The 23,015-nt window shown below is 46.0% G+C and overlaps 1 protein-coding gene across 16 annotated transcripts in view; it reads left to right on the top strand.

Moving 5' to 3' along the window:
- Positions 1-23,015, top strand: part of Heph (polypyrimidine tract-binding protein 1 heph) — a 294,035-nt gene that overhangs the window by 217,166 nt on the left and 53,854 nt on the right. For all 16 annotated transcript variants that reach the window (XM_076901330.1, XM_076901329.1, XM_076901328.1 and 13 more), the window contains one exon: positions 13,355-13,504. In XM_076901330.1, the coding sequence (XP_076757445.1) occupies positions 13,355-13,504 (150 nt within the window). The remainder of the gene's footprint in view (positions 1-13,354; positions 13,505-23,015) is intronic.

Below are 23,015 nucleotides of genomic sequence, written 5' to 3'. Positions count from 1 at the left end.
CGGCGTTTGTCTAATTCCGGTTCTTTCGCGTGGAACCGGACGGCTGAGGTATTTCTCCCTTGCTAATTTCGCTTCGTTATCCGCGCGCTGGGCCCGGACAGTGAAGCATCTCATAGCATTCCGCTAATTTCCCTCCCACGTTCGAGTAACCGTCCGGTTTTCGAGTTGAACGCGTTCCTTACCCCCGATACCATCCCCCTCAGCGCTTCCTTTTCCCGATTCATCGTGTTAAAGGTACTTTTCTCGAGTCCGATCCGATTGTTGCGGTGGAGGGCTGGTCTGCGAGGTTGTTTCGGAGATTGGATGGAAGCTAAGTGGATTGGAAGTCGCGTCTTTTGTAATTAACGGCCTGGTACACTGGTTGGAATTTAGTGTATCGCGTTTTAATTTCGCGATGGGCCTGATAAACTATTCTCTTTTTAATCGCAAAATAATCCAAAATTCATATTCGTGCATCTCGAATTACACACTCGCGTAAAGTAGCCCTCGATTCTTCGACTTAAACCAAATGAAACCAAGCACAAAGAATTCTTTAAAAGAACTAACAAAAAAAAAAGGGAAAGAGAAACGTTCGCCACGGAGCAACAACCGTAGAAACGAGAAGAGGCGAAACGATAGAGTCGAACGAGTGATTCATGGGATCGAAGGGGGTGGATATCTTTACAACGCCTGGGCGAACCGTCCCGCGTCGTCTCGAAGGTGGAGGGAATATTAAAGGGATCCGCGAACTTTCGACCGTTGCACCGGGTTATTTATCCCGGCCGGGGCTGTTTAACGCGGAACCGTTTCCCTTATTTTTACGCCAGCGCCCATTAGGAAGTTTCCGCGCTTTTATACGCGGGCGTCCAATTTTTTTACGGCCCCGCTCCCGCGTCTTTACGACCGCCAATATCTTTTTATCGTCCGCGGTCCCGCCTCCGCGTTTCGGTTTCGAAGCACCCACCGTTTAAATCTTAATCACCGCCCAGAATTCCTCTGCCCTTACCTTCTCTCTCTTTCTCCATTTTTTCCCCTTTCGTTTTTGGACAAACCCTCTTTTTTTAGGGAAAAAAATGCTGGAGCGATAACGAGAATGATATCCTCTATTATTAGTTGACGCGAATCGTTGTAAATATAGTTGGCAAGTGACTTATGAACGCAGCCGCATTTTTCAAGCGTTCTCGTTGGAATAACTTTGCGACGAGGAATTTTCACCTCTGTTTAAGCGAATTCTTTCGTCGAATTCTTGCCAGGGACTCGCTGAAGGTGTCTCTCGAATGTATTTAATCTGAACAATTTCTGAGAGATTGAAAAATAATTTGTAGACTCTTTTTTTTTGAAACGTTGCGAGTGATATTCGCAAGGTACGGTTTACTGTATTTTCCGTCGAAGCGAACAATTCGAAACGGGCCGTGTACACCAGCTGGAATTACAGACGTTACGCTGACGTGGTATTGATTGTAAAATGCGTCTGACAGCGGACGATCTGTTTTCACTTGCAGCCCGTCCCGGCAGCTAGTAGTACAGATCAATCATAGTTTGCAGTAACTTTTGATACGCGTATTATTCTAAAAGTTGTTCCATGTAAAAGTCAGCCTCGACTCTCAAGTTACACTATTGTCTACTCTGCAGCAAACGAAACTCGATTACTTAAAAAAGACTCTAAAAATCTATTCGAACGATTTTTTTTTATTAATTTACAGTAAAACAAATTTCTCCACTCGATCGTTCCATACTCTCGTCAATTTATTGGCAGAATCTGCGCCAGTATTTTCTGTAATGACAAGAAAAGGCGAGGGAAACGGGGTGAGTTGCTCGGTCGGATCATAAGAAACACGGTGAAAGGGAAAGCGGTGGGGAAGTCGGGAGTTCTGGCTCGCAGCCAACTGGAGATCTGAATGGGAATCGTGTTACCTGTCTGGTGCTACTTTGTACCGTGCCCGAGCGTCACCCTAAGCTCGCATCCGGCGTGATTTATCGCACCCTGACCCCGTGGCGCGTGCTTAACGTCCCCACTGGATTTCTTCCCCCGGGTAATCAAGAATCAAACCGAAGGAGGGCTCTACGGGATGATGTTCCGTGGAGGGTGACGTATCTTCGTGGAAAAATGGTTGTAAATTATGGATAACGTTGACGGGGTAACCCTTTTTCTTATCCACGCCATAGAAACAGGGAAACTTTACGTCTCCAATAAGAAAATAAGATTAATCTAAATTTTAGTACCGTCTGTTGTTGAAGTAACACGTGAAGAGTGATCAGACTTGATGAAAAAGCTTTTGTAAAATGCTTCTAGGTGTTGAAATAAAAAAATATACGAGTGCACGATTAATTATTGAGTACTCTAACAGCAGAGGGTGGAAATGAAGTAAATTTTGTAGGTCGCGTTTCGATAATTCGTAAAAAACATCGCGCTGAACGCCAGTTCAGCGCCGTCTGATTCTTAGCGTCAAACGTATCGCCGACAGGGGTGAAATATTTGCGCGAGCCCGTAGGGGTGGTGCGCGGGTTCCGCTCGAATTTCAGATCGAGTTTCGTGAAACTCCTCCCGCGCGCGCGTGGGCGTATGTTTCGAATCGCCGAACGGGCGAAAGTTTCCGTTACATATGTTTGGATTCGCTGGCAAATATAGCCCTATATTAACCGTGCGACCGGCAACTGCACCCCCGGGGGTGCTTTTCGCGCTCTCGAACCCACCGCGTCTCTCCCAGCCCTCTCTCTTTCACCCCCGTCCGCCTCTGCCGCCGTTACGTGCCGTTCGAGTTACGGTTTCTAATTTGTTCGACCGCCTCCTCGAGCTGGCAAATACCGGGTCGAATTGTCGCGAACTGGCGGACGATCGTTTGCCGCGGTTCCTGCTCGGGGGCTTGCTTTCTACTCGGCTGTTTGGAATGGAAATTCGAAGGTGGAAGCTGATAATCGTATTACCCGATGAGACATCGATCAGAGAATAATTAGAACTTTAATAATTACCTTGTACTTACAGCAGGATTTTTCAGAATATCAAAAATCAATTAATTATCATACTCTTGAGAGACACGCACACAGAGTGTTTCAGAAAAAATGTAAATCATCCCTGACGGGACGAGATATATTTTCACTAGAAGACAGGGAGGGAATAAAGTGTGTAACATATTTTTCCAAACAAGGGAAATGAATGAATAGAATTGAAAAGTTAATCCTCGTAGCGGGATCCAAGGTTGGAGAGCGACTCGAATCCTCAAAATATTCGCTCGACTCACAATAAAGGGGAATCTGCTGGCGATTACCGTACGAACGGTGACGCCAGTCGTGGCGCCCATATTTCAACCCCCCCGGCTACCGCGCGGGGTAGCTGAAAATAATCACGACGGTTCGCGTATTTGCCGGCGGTCGATGGAAGTCATATTAAACGTATTAAACAGCCAGAATAAATATCAATTTGATTGATCGCTATCGGGGATCGTTTTCGATTCGTTCCGTCTCGCACGCGGGGGTTACTTTTCCCCCTCGCAGTTACACACCGCCCCGTGATTTATGGACGTCACTCCGGAGGGCCTCCGCGGCGCGTCATCGACTCGATTATACCCGTTCTCGTTCGTTAGGAACACGACTAGCTGAATGGAACAGGTCGATCGTGGCGCTATCGAGATCCTCTTCCTTTCTGTTGCTATCGAGGGACGCCAGGAGAGGGGTGGCCGAGGAATTCTTGGGATTACTTGCTTGAAAGCGGGTTTTTTCAGCGGAACGGTTTGTATTTTGATAAATGACTTTGACTTTGGTCGCTGGGTAGATTTGAACGTTGAATTTCACGATTCGATCGATTGTCAGTCTATCACTGGTCTCAGAGAAATCCAAAAGCAATGAGAACGTAATTTTTCCCTTGCGCGTCCTAGCAGAGGCGATGGAATTTCCAATCCATTCTTCTCGAGCGAATCACGCGAAGAGAAAGAGGGTTGAAATCGAAGAAACAGCATCGAGCAACGGTAAAGGATTGCCAAGCAAATTTCAGTTCCACCCCTTCGTTTTTCTCCGTTTTCTAGGCGGCTGTCGTCCGCGGCAGATAACAGGGGCCGCGATTAATCATGCGTGGGGGTGCAGCACCGCGTCCAGGCGCGTTATGAACGAAGCGTACGCCATTGTATCGCGGGGTGCAGACGCCGCTGGACACGCGGGGGTGGCACCGTTCATCAATAACCGGTATTTCGAAGCCTGCCGTCCATCCTACGATTCTACACCCGTTCCATAAAACTGGCAAGACCCTTTATCGTCCCGTCGGCCAATTTATTAACCCCTCGCCCTGTCAACTTCGCCTATTGCCGCCCTTTCGTCGTCAGAGGAATTTATTGGGGACGCAGCCGACAATCAGAGCACGTTTGATTATAGATTCGACTGCTGAATGGCCCACCCTTTGAGCGAAAGACGGTTGGATATCACGATGCGTTGATTTCTCGGTATATTCATGCGTTTTTGGGTAATCGAGGGTTGATCAGGACGCTGTTTCGTCGAGGATGGCACCATTCTGAATGAACTTTGATAGGGAATGACGTCCAACAGAAATCTATTTCCAACGTTGTACAGATTTTTAGTATTTCGTGCGAGTTAAAATTAAATTTTTACAATTTTCCAATAAAATATCCTCGAGCTGTTTAAAGCAGTATTCAGAATCCCGTTTGCGCCAAGTTACAAACGATGAAAGCCGACAAAAATTAATTGTAAAAAGTAATTGAATTTCCGATTCAACAGAGGAATCCTTTTGCGCCAGGAAGCGCGGATGTTCTTTGATGTTAATTCAAACATTAATCATAATACCTTTCCGAGCGCGAATTGCGAGAATTGCAGGCTCACCGTGACTCTTTCCTTTTTTTCTTTTTCACCACCATCATATCCCTCCTCCACCACCACAACCTCCTCCTCCTCCTTCTCTCAAAAATGGACCGTCAAACGTTCTCCGTTCTCCGCTTTTTATTCCCACGTTCACCGTGGTAAATAAAGTTTAACGGCGCTGCATTGTTCCGATTGTTCCTATTAGCCGGCGAATTGTTTCCACATTTTGACGTTTGCCCTCTGTTTTGCGAAAACAATGGGGCGAAAACGAAAAACGAGAGACACGGCTGCCGGCCCGTCGAACGGAACAACCCCCGCGCGTTTCGCGTATCCGTTCATTGTTGTTGCTCGCTGGCAATTTGATCGAATATACGTGCGCCGGTGAAACGACAGAGAACGGCCACTCTGGCGTACGTGCCCGAGAAATAATAATGTCCATTCATCCTTGATGGAATCGCGAAGTGAAATCGAGAATTAGATTTCGCGTTGCAGGATCCGGCGCTAAGCGCAGTCTCCGTTTTCGAAGCGAAAGAAAATCCATCCTCGTCGAACTTGCTCTTCGCTCACTCGCTGTATTTCCAAAAGAAACAAAAAAAGAATTATTAACTCCCCTCGACGTTTCCCTTTCCTAAATATCTCGCAATTTTTACCATCGCCCTTTCAAGTCGTAGACAAAAAATTATTTGCGAATCGCTAAAGTTTCGCTAAAGTCGACGATACATTTTTCCCTCGTCGAAGGAAGGTGGGCGCAGGGAATTTTTTTTTCTTTAAATACTCTGCCATGATTTTTCCAACAGTTCCATCGAGGCATTTTTTCGCCAGCCCGAATTTGTACATTTCAATCGTTCCTTAACCGCGTTTCCATGGCGCCGCTTTGGAATTTTTCAAGTGGCCCTCCGGCTGGAAACGGCCCCGGGTTTCCCGTCGAAATGGACGATTCCCGACGTCGAAGCGGCGCGCACGAAATCCGTCTGTACGTTTGACGCGGAAATCCACGGCTGATAAGCACGCGTCAAAAGATTTGACAGTGACGGAAGTTAGCCTCGTACGCGCGGCTCGAATTCCGACCATCCGAAAAACCTGCCATTTCTGCGAACCCTATTTTTGGTATCCCGTTTAGGTTCGATGAATTCTCTCGTCCGTTTACCAATCTTCCTTAATTGGAAATGGTACAATTAATCGCGAAGTAACGAAATCGCGCTGGAAATGGTATCAGTGTAGTCGCGATATTTTTTTTTTTTTTCTTTTTCGCAACCGATGCAGTGCGGTTATTTGTACACTTTTTGCTCTTGGAATTCCACAAAAAATCCACTTTAACGCCGAATGTTTACCGTGGCATGCTTTCACTGGTATGTTTGGAGGACCGTATTTTTCCATTTCTTGCCAAGGAAAAAACCATCGTTTCACAGTGGTTGACATCCGCTTGTTGTTTTCGACTACCACGCGTGTCCCCGTCACGCCATCGAGGGTGAAAGCATTTTTTTTCTGCAGCTGCATCCGGGAAAATATTTGTCGACGTCGGCCACCGTTATCGTTCCTTTCTTTTCTCTCGCCCTCTTTCCTTCGCTATCGAAAGGTATCCGCGTTTCATCGGACCTGTTAAACGCACCCGTTCACCCCCTCGCGTAACGAACGGAGGAATCCAATAAAAGGAATCATAATCGAATCACCATGGCTTTTCAATGAAACTGTAATTTGTTTTTCATCCACGCCGCGCGATTTTTAATATCGCTGCACGTAAGAGTTCGTTTCCAGCCACGAATTCCGGGCGAACAAAATGGAAACCGTGGAACGTCTGTGTCGGGGCGAATCTAGAGCTACGCGCGCAGCGCGAACGCTAACAATGCCGCTCTAACGAGCGAGAAAAAATCTAAACGTATCGATATCAGTTTCGAAAAGCGAAAAAAACAGCAGGTAAAAATATATCCCGCGTTTGTAGGAGGACCAATTGCTTTCGGAAGTGTAGCCGGAAAAACAACCCCTCCATTGTTCGAGTCGACGCTAGAGCAACAGAAATTAAATGTGCGTCTATCTGATGAGGCGAAGTTATCCTTACTATCTAATTAAGGAACTCGAAAGTGTTTCTGCAGAAACTTCGTTGGTACCAGGTTGCCTCAGCGTTAATTAACCACCGCGTATTCCTCGATATTTTCTTTTCGTTTCGCCCCTCTTTTCGCGATCCACTTTTTTCTTTTTTTTTCTTTTCTACCGCACGCGACTGATCGTGTAAACTCGTCGAGCGAACGTTGACATCGTCGATAGTCAGTCGCGGTTCCACGGGCGAGGGTGGTATTGAAAATGTAGCCGAGTGCAGAGATCGCAGAGAGAGGACTGAGGGTTGGCGTGGCTGGGCTCGAGGAGGGGGTTGGAAATATATAAAAAGGACAAGTGACCTATCGAAATCGATACACCGCTGGCGTGTATTCATCGGGATCGAAACGCGAGCTTCGAGCTAAAGGGGACGCGTCGGGGGGGATGAAAAATGGTGGCTGCTGGCTTTTACACGCACGCACACGGACGCGCGCGTTTGCCAGCAGGAAGTTTGGCTGCTACGCGTAATTCTTGAATGACAGATCCGCCAAAAACAGAAGAAAAAAAGAAATTAAAATGATCCTTTAATATTTCTCTCTACATTGAATTTAAGGGTAAATTTTAACACGCATAGAAGGGTGGAAATAAATGCTCGTTTCTATCGCTCGATACAATAAAACGTAGACACGAAACGTTTCTCGATCTTCACAGATTGAGACAGATTCTCGAGAGTTTTTTTTCGCTCCTCATCTGTCTCCAGACGGTTCACCCTGGGAAAGGGGCGACCAATTAAACGAACAGCAGGATCCTTTGCTTTTTTCCTGCGAGCCTCGTCCATCAGTCCCCGCCACGATCGGTGTTCATTTATAGAATCGTCGATATCCTTTACCGCGGATAATTGAAAAACGAGGGACGAGCCACGCTCAATTTTTCTTCGCCCGTTTCAACCCCCTGCACGCGAATCTCCTCGTCGCTCGGATCGTTGCTCACCCCGTGCCTCTTTCCCCACCCCCGTTCGAGGCGCAATTAATTCGATCCGACGTGAAATCGAGCGCGATGGTTGAGCGCCAAAGCGCTCTTTTGCATTCGACTCTTCACGTTCGACTCGTCCAACTTCGCCACGGTTTTTCCTCCCCTTTTTCACTCTGTTGGGAATATTTTTTTTGTTATAATTTACGTAAAAAAATTCGTCGCAGGTATACATAATTTGGTAAACTTCTCTACAAAGTGAACCTAGAAATTCGAGCCGTCCCTGCGAAACAGGAATAATAGTTGCAGAGTATAGAAGAACATTTTCTATTCTATCAAAAGAGTACTTTTGCAATCAGCATCAGTCTTCTCACCCCCAACAGACGGACTTTAATGCATCTGTCGCGGAAAGACGCCTCAACCCTCGCTTATCCGCACTCTGGTCCGTCTCCAGAGAAAGGAATCTGGGTTTCCTGTCTGTGGTCAGGGCTGGAAACGTGTCTGAAGAGCGGAAGTTACTCCAGCGGGGGTTGGCAGAGAAAAAGAGACGGGAATCTACTTGGAATTCTAATGGGGATGCGAGCATCGCGTCGCCTGTTGCATCCTGGCACGTGCTTCCTCGCCCCGAGTACCATTTTCGGGCTGGTTTTTACGATAATTTACCAGAAAATACTTGCACAACATTCTCCACTCTTCTCATCTCGCGATTTATTATCCCCTTTTTCTTATTTACAAAAGGGCGCACATCAAAGCACAATAATTACGAACAAAATTACATGTAAATAGAAAACGATTAAGAATGGTACGACAGGCTACTAATTATTAACTACATTAAATTACAATTTTCAATATGACAATTTTCACAATACAATTAAAGCATTCTGAAATCTTATTAATTTTCAAATTAAAAATACAACGCAAAGAGATCGCCAAAATTTGTTGGAAGTACTTTTGAAAAATCGAACCGTGTATTATTCGTGTTAAAACTATACGTGTGTACACGTGTATATGTATGTGTGTAGATACACAAACGTAATAAAGTCCCCACCACACGCAGAGTGGTTGTCGCGACCGAGGGTAGTCGAGTCGCAGCGAAGACGCGCGAGCGTCAACGTGGCATCGACCGGTCACGCTGTCGTCACATTCTTCGTGCGTCCAGTCTTATTTATCGTCGTATTTCGGATGTGTCGCGATTCCATAGCCGCGTCGTGGCTTAAAGTGATCGCGAGAACCACCGCCATCGCCTGGTCGTTCATCGCGAAGTGTTCCCACTGTGTTTTTATTGAACACCAGTGCTTTTCTCACCTGTGTCGACGCTCGAACGATCCATGGGCATGCGCTACAACCTGAAAAGCGAAACCTATGACAAGAAGAGGTTCAGATTCTTGCTGGACGTTCTGTCCGTACGTGTAAGTAATCCATTCCTCGTTTTCTCGTTGCTGTTCGCTGTTTACTGTTCAGTGCGCGTTACTCGTTTCTCTGTTGGTTCGCGTTCCTCATCGATCGATGCGAGTCCATGGATCATTCATTCGTTCGCAGTATGGCGTCCTCGACTGGATAAATTGCGCGTTTTATCAATATTATCATCGCCTCTTTCAATCTCCGTGTTAATGTTTAATTCCAAGCGTGTAATCGTCATATACAAAGCGTGGTATATAAAATTAGTTTAGGTGGAATTCGACAATTGTATTTTGCGTGTAAATTTTCAGCTTGCTTTCGTCTTGTCTTCTCGAAAGTTCGATCTTACGAAAGTTTACGAAAGTTGACGATTCATTGCGGTCCAGTTCGCGGTCGTTCTACGTAAGAGGCGACGAAAACTATAAACACAACGCGGTCAGGAGTTTCGACAGATGTTCGTTCCGCGTGTCGAGGAAATTTCTCTGCAATACGTATCAACGTCTGTTTTGATCCTTGAACTGTGTTATTTTCGAGCTACGCAGCGTTTAACAAAGTAGTAGTATCTACGAGAACAATCTGACTGTCGATACAATATTCAATGTACAATTGTGCTCTGTAGAAGATATTTAAAATAGCACGCGTCGCCACTGAAAGAAATTGCAACAGTGACGCAATAAGTATTTCCATTGGTGTAGAAACGCTGCAAAGGGTGGAGAGAGTTCCCACGTGGCGCCAGTCGGGTAGAACGCAGGGTAGATTTTCGATCGCGTTAGCGAAAATTGTATCGAGCGGACGACAAAGGGGGTTGGGGCTCGACGCCAGCACAGGAACAGGATAAACAGGACGATATCGACGAGGATCCCCTGTCCCCGGCTGGTTCTCCTTCGAATAATGCGGCAGCTGATTTTTGTTATTGGGCAACGGAATCGGTGCACCGCCGTTGGAACTTGTTTGCCCCGCTGCATATTGCGGTGCATCCCTCCTGCAGAAATAGCGTAGATCGCTCTGGTACCAGCTTGTATTCGACTCGAGCCCGCGCCACGTAGTTGTTGTGCCTTCGATCTCGAGAAATATGGTAACTGGATACTTTTCATTTCTTATACGCTGCTTCTTAGTTCCCTTGGAATGTTTCTGCTATTCTTGTTTATCCTTACGCACTCGCGAGATCCACGCTGTTACCTCGATCCATTATGGTTTTTACGTGCGCGTGCATTGCTGTCGTTCAGAATAACTTTTTCAAGCAAAGTGTTTCGTAAGGTATCTTCTTAATGCATAAGCTTGTCGATACGTTAAGGGTGCGAGGAAGAAATTATTTTGTGAAATTCTATCGATGAATGAATGACGCGGGGAGGGACAGAGGGACACGGAGAAAACGGTGAACAAAATGGCCCCCTTGTTTCTAACGGAATCGGAATGTTGACTTCCGGTTGGCGGAGCGCATCCTCCCTCGTTATCAGCCAGTGGGAGGAGGTCACGGTGCCCATTTCCTACAAGCGATTTTCCGTGAATTGCCTCCATTATGTCCAATTATCGGCTCGGATGAGGGAAGACGTATTCTCAACGAGAGTCTGGCTGGGGGTTGAGAAAGAGGGGGGGTTAAGAGTAGGATTTTTATCATCCCCTGAAGTTAAAATTTATGTGATCACGGTCATAAAGATGTCCGATAGAAATCGAGCGCCATAAATTAATAATAAATAACATTATCTACCAGAAACCGCGAAATATATAAATTTAACGAGGAAATACGTTCAGTCTTCGTTCGTGGTTGATATCTGATCGTTTAAAATATTTGTAGGAATCGTTGAAATCGAAGGGCGCAGTCAAAGCTCGAGGGAACACCTTGGATGGACAGGTACGAGCTGTCCAGACGCCACAAAGAGGCCCTCGAGATCGCCGCGGAGAACGTTCGTACGACCCTCGAGGTGAACCTTGTTCACAGCGTTCCTCCCGGTTCTAAGCTGAGCTGCCTTTGCGAAAGAGCGAGAGGAACGCTGGCCAATTAAGCCTCTTCTTCCCTGCGATCGACAGGCACTCGCGTGCCGCGTCGTTTCACCCTCGACATCTCGAGTGTCCCGCTTGGTAGCCCCTTCCTCAGAACTGCTCGCGTCCAATATTCGAGCCATGATTTTTTCCAAAATTCCCGTCACGTTTTCCTACTTCTTCCAAGCTAAATTCACGTGGAATTAGAACTGAAGGATCGCGGGTAGAAAGTTTAGATTAGCATCAATTTAGATTAGTAACTTGATGAAATTTCGCGATGGTTAAAGGGACGCGGTGGAATCTTCGTGGACAAATTTCCACGATACCATCGGTTCTACATGGAGAAGAAGATAAATGATAGCGAAACGATGTTCGATGTGCCATTTCTGCGCGTAGCAGAGACTGACAGGTAAATCGACGTCTACAGTGGAGAGACACCTGGAAATTTCGATCGTGCGTCGTTCGTAAATGTATGCCTTCTATGATTTATCGACTGTCACTTGTGGAGGATCAATTTTTTAACCGAGTATCTCGCTACGCGATCTGTGGCTTCCTCATCGAAAAGGACCGTTTATTAAAACGAAATATTTTTCTACTTTTGCCACGCACAATAATTGTTTATTCGATTTCTAATGGTATTGCGATTTTATTGCTCGATATCGATAGTGTCTCTCGTGCGTATCCACTCGATCGTGAAATGCAATTGAACGGGCATAATGGAATTGTATAAATAGAGGGGCGAAGTAAGGGACCGTATTATGCGGCAATTAAGAGGTAACGACTCGTATCTTGTGTAGGTCTAGTGCAATGGAATTATGCGAAACGATGCCTTCATTATGCATTGTACACGCGCTCGCTCGATTATCGAATAATACACGAATATAATACGCCATTATATGAGAGATACGCGGCGGGCGGGGGTCGCCGATTACTTCGCATTCAAGTCGCGCAATCTCGATGTGAAATCTCTCGAAAGTAAAGCAAGATTTAATCCGTCCTGTCATTATTTCTTGGTAGCTACGATTACTCGTGTACTGCCACCGTTATCGGTGCGTATTTGCATTCGATATTCCTCTTTAATCCCGCGCGTAACATCCAGACAAGACGTGCATTATTTTCCCTTTCTTCTTTTTTTCGGTTCGTTGCATGCATTTTTTATTTCAGCGCGATGAACTCTGAACGTAACAATACAACTCTTATTATAGTCTTCTCTGTCTAAAACACATCAAACTGGGTATTTTTATTCGCAGAAATTTTCCAATTCCATGATCGCTTTTCCCAAAAACCGTGGTACCGCAGGGTTTCATGAAAGAGAAAATAAAATTTGGGATTACTTATTGAGCTTCCATAAAATGGAAAAGAAAAATGCGATACTCTTCAAACAGAAGAGGATAATTGACACAGGCTAGAAACAACCACGAAAACTCCACCACTGTCCCGCCTATTTCTTCGCAGCCAGAACTGCTAGCAAGAGACCCGAGAAAGGGATTACAGAGCGTGCAGAAGTATCTGTCTTCCTTAACTCGATAAGAAACGCGTTTTCCGATCGGTTAAACCCGAGCTCGGCTCCAAAGCAAGGGGCGAGAGTTGACGGAGGGGTTGGTGCGACGCGAAGAAGACGCGGAGGCGCAAGAACGAGGCGGCAGAGAGACTTGACTAGATTGAGCCGTGATTGAAAATTCCGCCCGCGGCTGGCTTTCGATTTAAATGCGCGCGAAAACCGGCGAAAAAGTTTCCGTTGCTCGCATACACGTAAGGGCTGCGAAGGTTGGCGAACGAGCCGACCGGAAGTGGGTCCGCACTCGCGCGTTGTGCTACCCCTCACCTTTCAACGAGGGCTAATGGAATTTTAAAAGCTCGCTACCAAGAAACGAGTGCAATTTGATTTGGTGCGAGGGAATGTTTTGTGCCGGACGAGTGCAACAGTTTTATGTTACGCTCGTCGCAGGGGGTTGCGTTTCGTGGAGAGAGGGAGAGAGAGAGAGTTAAACGTTGTTTAAATGAATCATTCTAAAAGTTATTATTCGCACGATTATTTTTGTTATACGAGGAAACATTTTCTCATGCGAACATATTTTTATTATAAGATTGATTTTTGTTTTTAAGATTGTAATTTCGATGAGTCGAGACTGCTATAGTGTGTTTGTGTAAATATGTGGTGCATGTAGCTAACGATGGACATTTTTATTTGCAGGTTAAACTCGACAAGAGCCACAACGGCAAACTTTCGAGGGTTATCCACATCAGAAACATCCCCAACGAAGTATCGGAGGGTGAAATTATCCATCTTGGTGTCCCCTTCGGCCGCGTCACAAACGTCCTCGTTCTCAAAGGCAAAAATCAGGTGAGCGCAGACGAGGCGTGCCAGTGTTGATCTAATATAAATCAGGGAGGGGGGGGGGGGTGTCTACTTAAAATGATAATTAAGCGGGATATATTAATAATTGGTAATTTCGAATTCATTGTAATCACTAATGACGTTGGACTAGAATGGTAATCAGACGAGAGATGCATTGTGTTACCCCGCGAAAATTATCAATTAGTAATAATCACAAATTAAATAGGGCCAGTCGGAGAAGTAATTAGGCTGGAGATCGATCGACTCGGCCAAATTTACCGGATACACTACTCGGATTCGAATCACTTAAAGTTTCAATTAACTGGAACGTTAGCTAAACGTCAAATGTCCACGGTAAATTACGAATCATACCGATAATAATCACGAGTTCGGTAGTAGCAATTAAAACGGTAATTATAGGCGACAAATTCAGCAGATAATTAGCAGAATGCTCAATTGTGATCATACATTTAAAACAAGAACTATTTTCCAGATTCCAAGTAAATTAACAATCGCATTATTAACGATCATAAATTAATCGTTCGCGCTGTTATACGTCTCTCGAATAATTACTTCAATTAGAATCACTCGAAACAAGAATTCGTTCAATTATCGCAGGAAATTCTCAAAATTGCGGATAAACGAAAATCGTTTCGCGTTATAATCGCCTAACAGCGAGGTTGCGATCACCCTGATTTCTCGCATAATTCGTACCGCGAAACTCGCTCCAGAATTCTCGAGCGGATCGACCAGCCTGGAATTCCAGTTAGAAAGTGATCGGTACGCGACGAAATCGTGCTTCAGGCTCCATTTGACCGCAGCCACGATCAAATCGAAGCGAAAACGCGTTTGATCCGCGGCAAGGAATTAGGGTTTGTGCCGCGCCAGCGAGTCGCTCGACCCGCGCGACGCGGATGGCCGGTTGGGCAACGCTAGAAACAATCGAATCACCGATCCGCCTCGATGATCGACCACTCGACCGTGTCTGAACGACGAAGCCACCCTTAAATTGCCAGGGGTGCTGCGATCACCTCGAGAACCGTCGAAAGTTTCGAAAAAAAAGCAACAGATTCAAAGAAACGTCCTCGATCTTTCGTCAGAAACACCAACAACCCCCTGATTGGTATCGATGATTAGGGGCGGAGAAGGAAATCACAGACGCAACGGAAGGTAACTCACTTACAGACCAGTCAAGTTGAACAACAACGTTTCGCCCCTTCCCATTCTAAACGCTCTGATTGGCACTCGAAATCGAATCCGGTTACCCGCTCCTTTGCACAAAGAGCACCAGCACCGGCGATACACGCGCGGCCACGCGTTTATCATAGTCCACGCGCGGACGCTCGCTATATTTCCGCCACTAATGCGTGTGTAATTTGCGCAACGGCTAAATCTCTTCATCTGGCCCGACGTGTTCGAGCCTGGTGCATCGATGCACTATTTTAATCCCACCCTCTGCTATAAACAAACCTAGAGGGGGGTGAGAATACACGATGCGCGTGGAATTTCGCGAGCCTGTTACACGTTTAGAAATAACTAATCACATTCTTAGCTACATTATCGCAAAATTTCTTTTAGAAAGACTCCTGAAATTTTCATACGATTTTTCTCTTCAATTTCGTAGAAGAAATTTCGATCAGCAAGATCGAAATTATTGCTGATAATCGTCAGACGCAAACGTACCGCAGAATCACTCGCGAAATCGTTCGCTCCGCGGCGCATACTCGTAATCGAGTGATCCTCGCGATTCTCTCGCGGTTCCAGCCGCGATTCCTCCGCGCGATATCCGTCCGCGTTCAAGACAATTCGCAAGTAACTCGATCAGCCGGCGAACTCCGGTTATTATCGCTTGCTCGCCTAGCTAGGCGAGGCCAAAGCTTTCCAATTACACGCGGAACAGACAGTCGCATTGTTGCAGAACGACAATAGAGGGGGCGGATCAGAGGAGAGGGTAACGGCGCGTGCAGAGAGGCACACGGAGCATCCAGCCGGAGGATGATGCCTTTGGTGGCGGCGCGCCGTACGAAAGCGGCACGCTGCTGGTGGTGGTGGGTAGTAAATCGAGTTCCACGATGAACCAGCGCGCGGCGAGTCGAACCCCGCGGGCACTTTCCCTCGTGTTTGCCTTTGATTCGAAGTTTCCGGTTAAGTTGGTTACCGGAACGGCCGGCACGAGTTGGCCCTTCCCCACCACCCTTTGTCCAACCACCAACCCTTGCGGGATTTTCGATACCTATTCTGCTGTAGGCGCGGGGGGGACCCTTTCGATTAAGTTTCGTGCGAGCTGCTCCACGAAGAAGGTACTTCTTTCCTTCGAATGTTTCTGTAGGGTAGCGATTTTGTTCGAGAGAAGTGTTGCGTGTAAAACAGATCGCATTTTTTCATGCTCGACATGCAAATGTCGTGCGTATACGCGCGGACGTATGTCGTGACCTACACTCGCGATCGTTAAGGTGGTTAACTACACGAGCACGAATTAAAAATGCTCGACATTCTGGTTTAGAATTCTGGTTCCTCGAACGTGGTTTCGCATCGTCGGCTGTCGAGACTCGCGGCTCGGAAGTTGAAGCATGTTTAATCGTGGCTCGATCGTTTCTTCGTAATACCGCGGTAATGCACGTGCAGCACGCTCTATCGTTGCGGATGATCTCTCGGTCTATTTACACGACTTGGCCTCATCAGGGGGACCCCGACGTGTACGCTTTTATTTTTCGAGTTAAACTTACAACGGGCGAGGGAAAAAATGTTCGTCCGTCGGTGGAGGAACTTGTTCGAACGCGGAGTAGTCGCAGGGTAATAAAAACTAGGGTCTCGCTTCGGCGGGTTTAACGCTCGCGCGTTTAATGAGACGAGGGGCAATCGGAAATTGATAAGCGGTTTTCTATTTTCCACGCGATTTTCCTTGTTTTGCCCATCGGTATCGCGGTTACCATGGCTGCGATCCATCGATCGCGCGTAACGTCGCGGCGAGAATTTTTTTCTTTTTTTTTCCACGCTTCAATTTGCGTGCGCGTATCGTAATTCCTTTAACGCGGTGCGTCTGATTTCCCGCAGCACCCCCCTTTTTACGGTCGTTCGATCGGCCGCGACGTACGTTCCGCGTCCGTTCCGATGGTCGGAGAAATATTTGAACGGGGTTTTTCATAAATCAGCGTTTAAACGCGAGCGAGCCAGGGGGAAACTTCACGGTCGGATTAGAAAATAGTAAATACGCCTCTTAAGGGAAATGAAATTTAGCTCGTCCCCCCTCCTCTGTTTTGTCCGGAGATATTACTCTCTTTAAGTTCGCGTTATATACACGGTCCAGAACGTTCCGCTTTACGCAGTTTCGGTATTTCCCTGAAAATTTAATTCCCCCCAGCGGAGTTTAAGTTCATAAAAACGTGACGTCTTCCGGCTGAAAAAACCACTTGGCTTGCGCTCTAAAACGAAATTTATAACCTGGGATTAGTTACCATTAAATGGGAATAAAGTCTCGCTGACTAATCCCCGATTTGTTGCTGAATCGTTCGTTGCACTAGAGCGAGAAACGGAAGTTAATTTAATCCGACAAAAATGTTGCGCGAGAATGTTGGCAAGTGTTGAGGTAGCGATGTGAAAAAAAGCAGAAGGGACGACAGCTATGGAAACTCTTCGCAGTGATAGGATTTTTCAATGGAGAAAAGAAGAATATAGCACGAGCGATGAAACGCGAGCAATCCAGCCTGTGCCTCCTATATTAACATTTTAAATTCAATTTAAATTCAATTAAAGTTGGCGGGACCGCTTAAACGATTGGTCAAACGTTCGCAGACGGCGCGAGTTCGGTTGTCCCGAGGTTGAACGGAGGGTGGAACGCGGTAGGCAGGGGGTGAACGATCAGACTTTGTGCAAACGCTCGATTCGCGTCCTAATTATTACACCACTTGCCACGTTTGTCATCCTTTACGGTTCACCTGTTAACCGAGCTTTCTTTGCGCCTCCTTCGTCGATTAACCGGTTGAATAATTGGTGGATCTTGAGGGTGGTTATCAGGAGGGAGCGTATACGTCGAAACATTATTCAGAAAATTCATAGAATACTCGATGATTCGTAATATTGTTAAAAATTGAAACTTCATTATTTTAAGGACTGATCGAGTTAAGATTAAATTCTTGTTATACAGAGAGGGGGTTGATCGGTGGAAAAAGTTACCTTAGGGGGTGGATGCGTGCATCTATCGATTTCCACGGTGTATCGCATGTAACGAGCTCGTTCACCTAAATATTAACTTCCACGCCATGTTGATTTACGACCTACTTCTTCTTTCGAACATTCTTCCAACCCCTTTCAACCCCCTCTGTTCCTCCCGACGAGGATGTTCGGCGAAACGCTGTCTCCTCGCTTCCTTCCGTTGCCTCGTTCCCTTCGAGATTAATTAAGGAAACACTACGGAAGCCGTTTCGAGTGGAATTGAAAATGGCACCTCTGAATATTTGGTCCCTCGATTTTTTTACACGCTTCCTCTCGCTTCTGTTAATAAAATTAATAAATTCGACGGTGGCTACAGGTTTGCTCAACACTCGACTCGCGTTCGCAGTAAACGCTCGTTTGTTTAAGACACAGAGGGGCAACTTCTGTGTGCCTTCCGTGTTCCTGGAAGATTTTCATTTTGGTAATTAATTAATCGTCGAGCTATTTTTGAAAACGCTCGCGAAACTCGACTATTTACCGTGGGTTTCAGTGCCAGGATTCTTCTGCCTCTATTACTAAGCAACTGAATGTTGATTTAGACCGTGTTTCTGTTTAAAAATACGACAATTTTAATTCAATTTTCCGCACTAGAAATTCGTGATTATATTTTTGTAGCTTCTCCCAGCCCAACCTTTTCGCCACCTCCACTTTATTTTACGATTGTCTGTCGTTGTCACAACCTACGTTTGCGTTCACGCGAATTTTCGAAAGGATCGAGTCGGGGTTCTGAAGAGTGGCGCAGGGAAAGTTGGGATCGAGGCCAAGAGGCCAGTGGCAAGGGACGATGGCTCGGCTTAACGAGCGTCAAAAACTGGATCCATTCGTTCCTCTGCGCCTCTGCCGTGTCTCTTGTTTTCCTGTATTTTTATGTATCTTTTAATTTTCTTCCCCTCCTGTGGCTCATCCCGTTTTTACGCGAAAAACGAGCGTCGAAGCGAGCGAGTGTTCTCGCAGGAACGTTCTCAGATCGTTTCGATGATTACCTCTGACAACTGTTACATTCGACGCAAGATTTCGTGACGTTTCGAATAAAATTTGACGAGAATTTTTTTCATAATTTCAAACGACGACACTGCACACTTCTAATCGTGAAAATCGTAGACGAGTGTTATCTCTTATCGTTGATTCTTCCACTTGAACTCGGATTCCAATCGAATGGACCACAAACTGGCCTCGAAGAAACGCGCCCTCGCTTCACGCTAACCTCGTTTCGCGTCGCGAGATGGTTCGTAGGGGGTAGCCTAGAAACTCGCGTGCGCAACGTCCCTTAAGCTAGCCCAGCCGCAACTCCGTCTCGAAAATAGCACCCTCTTCGTATAATCGGGGAAACATCCGTGCACCGTCCGGTGGAAATTGCGGTTTACGACGCGCGACTGTTTCTTCTCCCTTTCACCCTTCTTTTTTTCCCACCCCCAACCCGGTTTCGTTTTACGAAGCGTGAATTAGATCGAGTCTCGCGCGTTTACGAGTCCGTTATCCGTCTACGGCTGGTTTTTAACGCGGTTTTTCGTGCCCTGGAAGGGGATTAAGGTTCGTTTGAAAAGATAGAGAACGGGGGTTACGCGACGGCGTCGCTTGTTACCCAGGACGGTTACATTGTTTCTTTCGAGCTTATTGCAACGGGGTATTAATTTTACGATCGCCTCGATCCCCTTGACGAGGGGCTGGAATGAAATTACCAGCTCCATTGTTGATTAAAAATGGTCGAATCGTAATTTCGCTACCGGCAAATTGTTCTCTAACGAGTGGTATTCGTTTCAGCATCGCTTCCGACAATATTGTTGCTGATTCCTTGTTTTACGGGTTAAGGGAGAATCGAGCGACGAGTTATGCAATTAAACGTGGATTAACTTGTTTATTAAGGAATAACAAGGGTGTAAAAGTGGAAGGAAGGGGAGAGGTTTAAATGGTTGGTGAAAAAGAAAAGTTTGAAAGATCTAAGGGAAAGTAGTTCGCGAGGGTAAGAAACGAGGGAGAAAAGAGGAAGGTGAAGGCTCGTCCAAGGCATGGTCAAGCTTTCGAAGTCGCTCCTTGGTACCTGAAGAGATCTCTCGAGAACTCGCGATGTCGTTATTAGTGGACGTCGAACTTGTGCAAATTCTGCGGGCGAAGAGGGCGAGAATCGCGTTGCAAACGCGATGAGAACCGTTTCGTAACCTCTCGACGCACGCATCAGAACGTTTAATACCGTTTTTTCAGGGTCGCTTCCGGCTGGCCGTGTCTGAAATTCCGGGAGAAATGAAACCGATCTCGCGTCGAAAGGCACTTCTCCCTTCTTCCCCACGTTTCATAGTGGCTCGCGTTTTTACGGCAGAGAAATGCAAAATGGTCCGCAGATTTTTTTTCATAACGATACGCGAAACTTTTAATTAAGATTGTCTTTGAGCTCCGAAGTCTTGTTCCAGTAGCTTTGTGGACACAACTTGTTCATAGCTCGAGGCTTCTTTAATAACATAATTGTAGACGCGAAACGTAGTCTGAAAAATTTATCCATGTATTTATAAGACCATAAAAAATACACTAACTCTAGGAATAAATGATTTCTAAAGTGAGTCGACGATTTTAATGTCTGCTGTTGGAGTTTCAATTAATTAAATTATATTGTCTTGATAGAAATAGAATTTAACTAGGAGACAGACACTTTAGACAGCAATATTTAACGTCAAACGTTCAAATAAAATTCTACGATGTACGTATCGAATTTAATAGCGAATTCACGTAAGGCAGCACGGTTTGACGATCCATTGCTTCGTTTTTACCGCTTCTGAATCGAGATTTTCCACCACAATCGTTCCCACCAAGCTGTTACCCATTTCTCTCGTTGTTAAACAGCAAGATTATCTGAAAACGCTCTGCGTGGAGGGTTGTTGGCGAACGCTGATCATTAACCCGGAAGAGTCACGTTTAATTGGTAATTAATGCGGTTAATCGACTGTATTAATGGGTTTTTACGCTGTGTCTCTGGCGTTGTTGCTCTCACTGAAATGTTATATTACAATTTCCTTTCTCCAATAACCAGAGAAAAATGTACAATTCGTAGTTCGTATCAAAAATTCTTGCGTCATTATCGCGTAACATAATTATCCAAAGCACGTCGATCGAGTGAATCGAGTACGCTCGTTGCTTTCACTGATTAATTCATTTATTCCCCGCAAACGGAGATCGTTCGCTCGTCTCGCGCGACGGCAATAACCGGTTACATCTGCGCCGTTCCTTAGACGAAGAGAGAGGAAGAGGTAGAGAGATTCGTGATTAAATCTCTGGCTATAATTCTGCGTAAATTAGGTCTGAAGTAGGCGGAAGAGTCTTCAGAGACAGTCTAATATCGCAACAGCGCGGGGGTGAACGAACTTGCGCGCAACGGGGTTGAACGAACTCCTCGAGTGTCGCTTATGAATGACAGATGCCTGTGACGCTGCAAAGAACCTGTAATTCCTACCGTTCGGCCTTAATTACCACGAATTGCACCAATACCATTGGTAACACCCTCGATACAAGCGAAACTCCAATGAAACTCGAACATCTATAATAAATTACCAACAGAAACGAGAGACGTTCGGACAATTATCGTCGAGTCGAAAGCTGAGAGACTCTCGACTGAAAACATCCGTGAAAATTCGTGATCCCTTCGGGACGAACCTCGAACGTGGCAACGCGCGCTTCCAGCGACGTTCACCGCAAATGTACTCGTGGATGTCTCGTGGATTAATAGAACGTCGAACGTGGACGTTAACACGGGACGACGGCTGTCGGGAAATCGTGGCTGTTGCGTCTGGATCGGTGGAAATAGCTGGCTAACACGGTTTAATCGCATCTCATCCTGTTTGCGATTGGATTAAAGTAACTCGTTTAAGACCCGGCTCCAACCTCCCGCCATTGATCCTATCGTTGCGAGCCGCGGTTGGCAAACGGTTGGGCTTGGAGTTTTCGCTTGGTCGAACGTGAACAACTTCGCGACGCGAGGGCAATTCTGAACGCGAGACGATTCGCAGCAGAGAAGTCGATGTGAGATTTTATTTAGGACGAACTGAGTAATTTGTAACAGAAGACGGTTCACCTTCGATCGCAAGGAAACTGTAATTAATTTGTACTCATTTTGAATGAAATTGTTTGCTACTTGGTGCAATTCTTGATGAGAACTTGCGAAATCCTCGAGTGCCATGTTAGGAAGCCGGATAGCGAGAAAGACAAACGCGAGAGAAGGTATCCGTGTGACTGCACTTTGTGAGAAACACCGCGGTATGCTTTGAAGTTCCACGCGTGTTCTGTGATGTCACGGATAAAGATAATCAATCCCATAGGCTCTCTAACCAGTCACACTCGCATTCCTTGTTCTAATCAATATTTTAATCAACCTTTGCACGCTGGAAATATTTGTAGAATTTTTAGAAAATTCTTAACAATTCAAATTATAGATTTATCTTAGTCCCATAAAATGTGCTCGCTGGAAACGAGGTCAGGACCCATATTCAGGATCGAGGAGGACGCGATCATCCCCCGCGCGCGAAAAGAATCGTCGCGCAACGGCGTAGGATCGATCGTAGGGCCGCGCGCGAGGCCGATTAATAAATTGCTTCCGTTCAATTACAGGCCGTGATAAATCGTGCCGTCTACAGGTAGCCGACCGGTTCGTCACCGAGGAAATTGAGCGACGCTCGCACACACGATCGCCGCACACGTGTTTCACCCTGCCCTCTGCCCGGCGCCGCCAAGTCGAACGACGGAAAATTGAAAAGTTACCCCCCAGCCGAGATTGACTCGCCCCGTTCGATTCCTGCGCGCGAAGGGCTTTTCCGTTGGGAGTTAATTCTGGCCGTTGCTGGCCCCTTTTTAGGGCGTTTCGAAGGGGGTGGGCGACGTGTTAAATAAATTGGAAAGGATTTTTAAAGGCTTTCTAATGGGTACTGGTCAGGGGATGATTGTAAACGAAAAATAGAATTCTTGTCTCTCTAGCGATCGAAGCGTGCTTTTCTTTATTAGAGTAGAGATTTCATTTGCGACTGGATGTTGATGTGTGTGGTGTATTTAAATGAACAATCGAAAAGTCTCTCCAAGTACGAGCGCGCTCTTCGAGTTTCGATGGAAGTAGTTAAACGGAACCCCCTAAGTATCACCAGGGAAATCAATGGTCCGATAAAGTTTGCTTGCTTTAAGAAAATTTGTTTTCGTTTCTTCTAATGAGGTGGCATTTGAAAACAGTTGTACGATCCGTAATATGAATCCTTAGACTCACTTTACAAAGTGGATTTATAAATTAAATAGGGATAACCTGCGTTTTTAGTAATTATCACTGTTCTAAATGTCA

This window comes from Xylocopa sonorina, chromosome 9, assembly GCF_050948175.1.
Source record: "Xylocopa sonorina isolate GNS202 chromosome 9, iyXylSono1_principal, whole genome shotgun sequence".
In the NCBI taxonomy this organism is placed as follows: Eukaryota; Metazoa; Arthropoda; class Insecta; order Hymenoptera; family Apidae; genus Xylocopa; species Xylocopa sonorina.
Note: the sequence above shows the minus strand (reverse complement) of the source record. Positions and strands in the feature narration are given on the sequence as shown.